This window comes from Musa acuminata, chromosome BXJ1-3, assembly GCF_036884655.1.
Source record: "Musa acuminata AAA Group cultivar baxijiao chromosome BXJ1-3, Cavendish_Baxijiao_AAA, whole genome shotgun sequence".
NCBI lineage: Eukaryota > Viridiplantae > Streptophyta > Magnoliopsida > Zingiberales > Musaceae > Musa > Musa acuminata.
This window is the reverse complement of record NC_088329.1, coordinates 10,447,354-10,456,108: the sequence shown is the minus strand read 5'-3', so window position 1 is coordinate 10,456,108 and position 8,755 is coordinate 10,447,354. Positions and strand designations below refer to the sequence as shown.

Below are 8,755 nucleotides of genomic sequence, written 5' to 3'. Positions count from 1 at the left end.
GAGAAGGAGACAACGTTGGTGAGAACGATCGATAGAGACCGACCACGAGAGGCGTGCATATATAGCTTAATTTCCCCGTCCAGGGATCTGTATCTGTATCCCAGCCCTAATGTACAAATGCTTCTGTACATGTGCATAAAATTCTGCTGCACTGCTCTCTGTCCCTTGTCACCTCGAAGAATTCAACTTCAACTTTCATCACGTTACGGACACTATACATCTGCACGTACAAAGCCCACGAGAAAGAGAGAGAGAGAGAGACATACGCAGGGCTGTACGTGTTATAGTGTCGGAGACAATAGAATGCATCTTTTGTCAACAAAGGCCCGGTATTTGCTCCCTCCTTTTAAGGCTTTTTCCGATGACACGCTCCTTTTAGACTCGAGCATTGCTGGTGCTCCTGCCGATCGTAAGACTCCACCACGGCTTAAGAACCAAATCATCATTCCAAGGCATTTAGATTCTCCGGTGGGGGCTTAACTCTCCCACCAGCTTTATGTTGTTTATGTTCTTCCTTGTGCTCCTCGCAATGGGAAGATCAATGGCAATAACTAATAACGATCCCTTTATACGTATCACACATAGTTGGACCTGTTCATCTGGTATAGAGACGCCCAATCCAAGCCAAAACCTTAGGTTGTCTCTCGGCGTCCTTCGTCGCAGAATGCACGTCTCTACCGACATCATTTAGCCGCAGAAAATAATAGGAATAGGTGGGTGGATGGCTGTGCCTTGGCAGTCACACCTTTCTTTTCGTTGTGGGCAATAACCTAGTACCATAACACATAGTAATTATATTCTCGGGGACCAGCCTCCATCATCATCATCATCATCATCACGGTTATCGGATGATCTTGGCATCCTATGTTCATGCTGCCAATAATTAACCTGACTCATGTCCTTTCTTCTCTTTTTGCTTGAAACCACCCTGGTTTAATATCCTAGTAATGGCTGGAAATGGAACTGACATTTGAGTCAAATCCGCATAGATTGCTATATAATAAAGAGACATGAAAGAAGAAGCTGAAATACTATGGCATTCACGTACAAGTTCTCCCCTAGTTTTGTGAGATTCCATCAGAGGACTGACTCTTGACATGATCTCTGGCTCACGTGACATCCAGTTTCTGTCATTTGTTTGAGGCATTTAAAGATAGATAGATAGATAGATCCATGCAGGAGAAAAACTAGGTGATTATGATTAGCTACACTGTCATCATCATCATCATCATCATCAACTAAAACTTTTGTGCATGTATCGGAATGGCTTTTGAGTTTTTGACTCTGCCTTGCAATCGAAAGCCAAATGCCAAAAGCCAAGGCAGGTCGTGTGAAGAAGATATACGATGCTGGAGACAGACATAGGCACGTGGAGACAGTCCATATGCTCGATTATAATGCATGAGAGCACATGATTAGCTCTTATTTTAAAGGCTAACCATGTGATTGCGTGCACATAATCATATGCTTATACGTTGAAACACCACAAGAGTTAATCAAGCTGTGCTTTGCTTCTCCACACCTCCGCGGTCTGATCAAGACGATGATCGTGCCGAGTAATTTAATCGTTTACGCAATCGATTTGTATGTTACATTTCAAATAAGTGAATCTCTCATCATTCAGAGATGAGCAATCTAAAAATGAAAGGGGAAATTTTGACCATGTATGACCATGGTTGTTGACCAAGGAATCTTACAAGAGAATTCTAATCAAGCAGCAGTGGGCATTCGTCATGGAGAACAATTCCACGATGCTCTTTTAGATCTATCATTTTTATTTCATCTTTTTCCTACTTTGGATGCGTTTAACGTGTCAATCAATCCATTCCCTCATCTATTTTTTTGCATTAATTTTCACTTTTCAGAACTCTAAAACACCACATTTTGGTGCCCCCTCTATTTGGAACTCGTGTGGAAAAAGTCACACGTCGTAAACACGGTTCAATCTGACCTCACATCCTATGCACACAGTGTTCTTTATTGGAAGCCAAACTCAAAACCCAACAACAACTCAGTCAAATCAGATTATTCGCTGATTGTTTGCAAATGAGGTTGTGTTTGTGTAAAACCAATCATAATTCTTTCATCATTAAAATAAGTAATAGAAAAAAGTTATCTGTTTTGGTCCTCATACTAATTTATTCACCATCTTTGTTTGTAATGCATATTTTTACTTTGATCCATACCGATTAATACGATCTTTAAACACAATAATTTGTTGATTAGTCTATCGTTACATAAGTGATTAAAAATACTCTAATTTTATTATTAAAAAAATCGATTATATATATATATATATGTAATAATAATAAATAAATAAATAAATAAGGAAAACGTATAAGAATACTCGACGAGTACGACCGCGACGACAAAATGCTGCTATTTTCGGTTATTTGAATCTCCCAAGTCGGACACGCGATTGCTTGGGAGATGTCCGACGCTCACCTCGCCGCCGTCCCTCGTCGTCTCCACTACCCGGCTTTCCCGCGGCACCACCCCGCCCTTCGATCCTGCCTTCCCCTTCCCCGCCTCAACCGCAAAAACTCCCTTTCCCCGCCTTCGATCGGTACTATCTCGCTCAGCTGGGCTGTTTCTTTCGCCGCCGCCGGTGGAACGACCGCCTGGAGTGCGAAGGAGGTGGCCCCGTCGCCGGAAGAGGAGGAACCGCCTACCTCGGTCGCGCTCGAGCCTATCGTCAGCGAGGAGCATTTCGATCGGATCATCGCCGAGGCGCATCAGCTCGAGGAGCCGATCGTTGTTCTATGGTTCGGTTTTGAGCCTTTGGATTCTTCCTTCTTTTGTGCTTTTTCCTTTTATTTGCTAGGTTTGTTTATTACATTATTTTTGGACTATACATTTCAAAACCCTAGTTTTAATTGAGGTTTATGAGCTTTTTTTTGGTGAATTTGCCCGCTCTACGTGCTCATATTGTGCCAATAGGTTCCTCATTGCCTGTGTCTATAAACAATAGACAATACTTGCAGTATATATCTTTTGAAGTTTCCTTTTTATAATTTTTGGAATATAAAAATCAACTAGAAGAGTAAATTATGTGCAATTGTTACATTTCTGGGTCTTGATTTCCATTGTTTATTTGTGCTTCTTGACTTCTAATCTGTGCTAATTTTTTTTGTTATTCTTTTTATTTTTTTTATGATAATGCCTTAGTGTTTATTGATTGAATTATGTGATTATGTTTGAATGGCTTAGGTTAAATTTGTTTCCATGTGTTGGTAACAACCCATACATTTTGCATTTGGTTTGATGCAAAAAATGAAAAGGTTTCTGTTCGTTAACAGTTAATTGTAAATATTTCTAAGAAACCTTTGGACTATAAGCTGCCTATGTTTATTGAGATATAATTGTAAATATTTCTAAGAAACCTTTGGCCCATGAGCTGCCTACTCTGTTTATTGGCACACAACACTGTGAAAAGCTTCTCAGATGTAGGAACATCTCAGGTCATGGTTTGTGAGAACGACTTCTACATGGCATGGATGTTATGATCTTCCTAATTTGTTCCCACTGTTCTAAATCTTTCATTACATCTTGATGTGTAGGATGGCTAGCTGGTGCAGAAAATGTATATACTTGAAACCCAAATTGGAAAAATTGGCAGCAGAGTACTACCCAAGGTTGGATATCGACTTTCTTTTAATAGATTCATTTTTCTATACTGGAAGTTCATTCGCTAGTACAATATTTATTATTTCTTTTTTTCAGAGAAGTTTACTTAACTTGGTTAGAACACCCAAACCCCTTTACTATCTTCATTATCCTTGCTCTATACAATACATGGAAATTTGTTGGGTTCTTACAGTCTTGGATTTGTTTTATGTTTCAGCATTAGGTTCTACTGTATCGATGTGAACACAGTTCCACATAGGCTTGTGAATCGTGCTGGAATCACTGTAAGGCTTAGTTTCATTCAGTTTCTTCTCTATTTATAATAATATTCTGAATGAGTTCGTGCGATTAATTTTCTATTTATTATCCATTGTTAAATGTAAAGTTTGTATACCTTGTCAATAACGCTTTCCATTAGTTGGAAAAGTTGAAAACTATTACTTTCAAGTGTGGTTGTTGGAGAGTCAGTAATCTGCTATAAGCATTTTGAGACAGAAAAAACGAGTAGTTGACATGATAATTAGCTAATTTTATGTCAAACTTGACTTTAGCATAAAGAAAGACATTAGATGACCTAACTTATAATTGCATGAAAATAGATAGGGAATAAATAAGTTAGGTACTCAGAGGGGAAAACCAGTTCTGGGTTGTTATTAAACGGAGCTAATGTCTTCTGCATAAGGAAATTATAGCCTTCTGAATCATATTAGAGCTTAGCACCATGATCTCTTGGCGGGATTCGAGCTCAGGACCTTGCAATGTACTGTCAAAATCTTTATCAGTTAAGCTAGCTGACAAATATGATATTGCTTTAAGACAAGGATATGGTAATAGACTGTCACACATGCAGCATGTTACAAAGAAATCATTGGATTGGTTATTCTGAAATTAGTAGAAAAATTTGCAGCAGAGATTATATACTATCCTCCAAACTGTCGTTTTTCAGACAATCAGAATCCATGTGCCAGTCTGCTTTAGATAGCGTCCAGGTCTTTGTGTGCCTGTGCTTCTTCATAGAAAGTTGTGAGACTTCGGCGGTGGCAATGGTAAAAGAATAAAATTTATAGTTATGGAACAATCTTTGTGATACATATGATGTTTGTGTTTAACTTGGTTATATCAATGCTTATGCATATGCCAATGTTCTAATGTGTGTGCACAATTTTGTATGGTCTCGCAATAAATTTTTGATGTTTGGATTTTTTGAGCAATGCTGTTTGGATCAGCATATAACATGTGTTTCCAAGCAAATTAGATGTCTTCTTCACTAAAGCAGACAATTGATAAATGTTCCAAAGGATGGTAGACGCCTGTTATATGGTTGTCTCAAAATGTTGACGATTCTTGAGATCATCATAATTCGTATCTGTTTCTATGTTGTCGTTCAATTCTTCTTCAGCTAAAGCACATAAAAATTGTCTTTTATGCCTCTACCAGTGTCACGATATATTCCCCTCCCTCTTTTGTACTTAACAACGCACATTAGTAAAAGGTTTTATCTTTGTTATTGATGCTTGGTTTTATTCTTGCAAAACATGGAACTCGAGCAGAAGATGCCAACGATACAGGTAAAACTAACATCCCATCTTTAATAATATTTAATGACCGTTTACATAAATTTCTATTAATTACTCGTGATTTCCTCAGTTGTGGAGGGACTCTCAGAACCAAGCTGGGGTAATTGCTGGATACAAGGCATGGATGGTTGTCGATGATGTTCGTAAGATGATTGACAATGAGGATTGATCTTGTGCACTCTCCCCCTCCCCCCTCACACAGTCTTTTGTACTGCTTTGTCCTGTTTGATGGAGATACGGAGGAACAGCAACTTTTATTTTCGTTGAGATCAATTAAAGCTGCACGGATGGTATGATCAAAATCTTGAAGGATGAACTCGAGTTAGAAGTAGTTATACGTACTGTCATTTTTTGCCACCAACTCAATCCATTGCTTGTCTTTTAAATTCCTTTTCTTTTTACTCCTAAGGATCATGATGAAGCCTAATAAAAGGTTCTTCGATATTATGATCTTCGACATCATAAAAACCAGCTGAATGAATGATACTGGGCTCATCTATAACGTTTACAGCGATTTGCAAGCCGTAGAGAAACCACAAGAATAAACTTTCTGCGCACCAGCCGGGTTATCAGCGCACGGCAGTTTGCCGGGCCCGCTGTTTGTTCCGTGCTACTTGCCCTGTCGCGCGCGAGTCCGGTGAACGGACGGGTGGTATATATGAGGATGCTCGCATCAAAAGGCCGGGGAAACCGACGCTTGAGATCAACTGATGATTCACCAAACGACCGGCTGATATATCCCATCAACATGGACGTGTATATTTCATCCATTGTGAGTCATTCCCTAAACCACCTGTTATTAACTTTGAATCATATCAAGACAACATGACAAATTGATCATAACACAGACTTCATCCTGGACGTCCGTTAGGGTACTATGAAAGCTAATGAACACAGATGCAAAATGAGGTTGATCTACTTCTCGTTCAACACTGGAATCATCCCAAAAAACCAATGATTGCTCAGCCCAAATAGACTATTATGGATCAGAAAAAACGACTTGGTTTATTCTCTTTTATGAACTCATGAATCACAATTCACCTAACATCACAACCTCATTTAACAATGCCACCGAAGAACTAGAGCAATCATAACCTTCGTGGTCACTAACATCGAAGAAGCTCGCACCTGTGCCCGCTTACAACCCGGAATATCGCTGTCTCATGGACGTCAACGCGCCAGTGCTCAATGGAAAAAAGATCTGCTATGCTCAAACTTTGATGTTATTTCTTGAAAACATTTCCTGTGATCGATGCAATCTTTTATGCTGTCCGAATAGAAAAGCATAAAATTTTCATGGTACAGAGTGCTCACGAATTGCATCACGGCACATGGCCTAGGAAGATGGCTTGAAAAAACATGTTACACATGCATAATGTCAAACCATTAATATCACCCAAACGTAATTTGCTCCTCATCTCCTTGAAATCAATCTAGTTAGCTTGAGGAGAAAATAAATAAAGCTGCAATTTCAGAGTTCAGACACATGGTAACAAAGCTACACGGGTTTGTACCTTGATCTAGTATCCTGAACGAAATGATAAAAACTTTTCTGATTAGTTGTGTGACAAATAGCTATTTTAGCAGGATTAAAAAAACTCTGACAAATGAACTTAACTGCAACAGCATGTTAAATCTGGAAAGTATATTTCCTACTTTACAGAACAGGATTAAAATGCTTAGAAATATGTGGGTTCTGAAGTATGATATTATAGAGATATCATGTGACGTTTGTAGGATTGGGTTGCCAATTTGTTGATGTGCCTCGCATACTGCGCGGAAAACCAGTTGAGAAGTTACAAACAGAGAGATGAATCGGTACACTCTGCTTTCACGCCTTTTGATGGGCAAAATGCCTCTTATTTTGACTATATTTTCTTGTACTAAACATTCTTGGATTGCAACTAAGGTCCTAATAGCAAAAACTAAAAATAAAACAGAAACCTAGGTCCTGGTAGCCAGGTGGGTGAGCGGAAGAAGTTGGTTTCCAAGAAGTTGTTGATGTATAAAGGAAATATAACGACTTAGGAGGACCCTGCAGTATCTTTGGCATGGCAATTTAACTTCCATTTTATTCCTTTTTCTTTTTGTGTCTTCCAGGAGAAATACAACAGCATAAAGATGCGCAACCCACCATATATTTCCTTTTCATCAAAAACATTCACTTCAAACTACAGATCATAATAGGGCAAATTATTAGGCATTTCTTAACCTGCAAAAAGTGCCATGGGGCCGCAGTGATATTTGACTTTTAAGGATCAAATAGAGGGGCCAAAAGGTTGCAGATTGGGATGGTGGAATTAAGTAAGTCTAGGTATCAAGAAGGGGAAATATCACCGGGGACTGATAGTTAGGCTTTCCAACTGCTTGTGAATATGTAAATTGATATGCCATTACTGTATCAATCTCTTGGCTTTCTTTTTCTGGTGTGAGAAGGTAGAATATTAAACATCTTAGTTATGTCAAAACAAAGAAAAAACAACCAACTTCTTTCAGCTCATATGTGGGAAAATAAGCATAACCAGCATTTATCTAGCTTAAATTTTTTTAAAAAAATCATGTGTGGTGCCAGAAAAAAGAAAGAAATAAATGTCAACTAAAGGATGCAAATCAACTGTTTAAGATAAAACGATTTTGTGCGTCCAACTATCTACCAGCTGGACACTTTCTAGGGCCGAGTTCCCATGCTTTTTGGACTTGAAACATTGTTCCTACATGTTACCATCTAATCACTTCATCTTCTCGAAATAAATTTTATTTTAATCTTCGATATTAGAAAACCTTGAATTAGCATCACCTAGAGGATTTAAAAACATAACGTGCGGGTAAAATTCAGAAAATACTAGTGATATTTCCAACACACCGTGCATGTGATGGTGCCTAGGTTAAAGTAGACACCAGATCATTTGGTCATAATGGTCATTTTCAGATAGATTTTGTTATTTGGGGACTGTTTATAACTCTAATCCACCTCACTCGCTCGAAACTTTTTTTACATGGGCAAATTCAGTCTACATGATATAAAAAAATGCTGCTAGTTTGTATATATATATATATATATATATATATCAACAGAGAAAGAGACACGTCAAAGAAATCAACACAATCCCACGCAATGAATCAGGTGCTAACCTCATCGCTGCCCCTTCCGAAGACACACAGAGAAGAAAAACAATTTCCAGTGTAATGCATGTATATTTACACAAATGGAATGTAGAACAGAAGTGTTGTTTGTTAATGGATTATTTCATATTTGCATATGAGGAAAAAGAACAATTGTCATTCTCTTTCTTTATACAAACAACATGAAACAGCGGAATCCACTACCGAATATTGTAAGATAACGAAAACTAATAATGCATCGCTCATTCTGAAGTAAACAAAGAGGAAAGTGTTAGAATTTTAAAGAGTCACACATGTATAATTAAATGTGTTAAGTCATTATTTTGATTAGTCAAAATTAAAGTGATCTAATTAAAGTAAAGTTATTTGGCTAAAAGACATAATTATTATGAAAATTAATTGTGTGGATACCATCATGTTCCTAACTT

At 38.1% G+C, this 8,755-nt stretch overlaps 1 protein-coding gene across 1 annotated transcript; it reads left to right on the top strand.

The window, feature by feature from the left end:
* Positions 1-2,369: 2,369 nt before the first annotated feature.
* LOC135622866 (thioredoxin-like 3-2, chloroplastic) lies at positions 2,370-5,593 on the top strand. The gene is made up of 5 exons (XM_065125143.1): positions 2,370-2,765; positions 3,561-3,635; positions 3,845-3,911; positions 5,178-5,195; positions 5,275-5,593. Exons 1-5 carry the CDS (start codon positions 2,431-2,433, stop codon positions 5,371-5,373), a joined length of 594 nt encoding a protein of 197 aa, XP_064981215.1. The 5' UTR covers positions 2,370-2,430; the 3' UTR covers positions 5,374-5,593.
* Positions 5,594-8,755: the final 3,162 nt, after the last annotated feature.

Bases quoted from the DNA above. Each gene is read 5' to 3' on its own strand.
- LOC135622866 (XM_065125143.1), top strand. From the start codon at position 2,431: ATGTCCGACGCTCACCTCGCCGCCGTCCCTCGTCGTCTCCACTACCCG. The intron at 2,766-3,560 runs GTTCGGTTTTGA...CTTGATGTGTAG, and splicing joins GAGCCGATCGTTGTTCTATG to GATGGCTAGCTGGTGCAGAA. The intron at 3,636-3,844 runs GTTGGATATCGA...TTTATGTTTCAG, and splicing joins GCAGCAGAGTACTACCCAAG to CATTAGGTTCTACTGTATCG.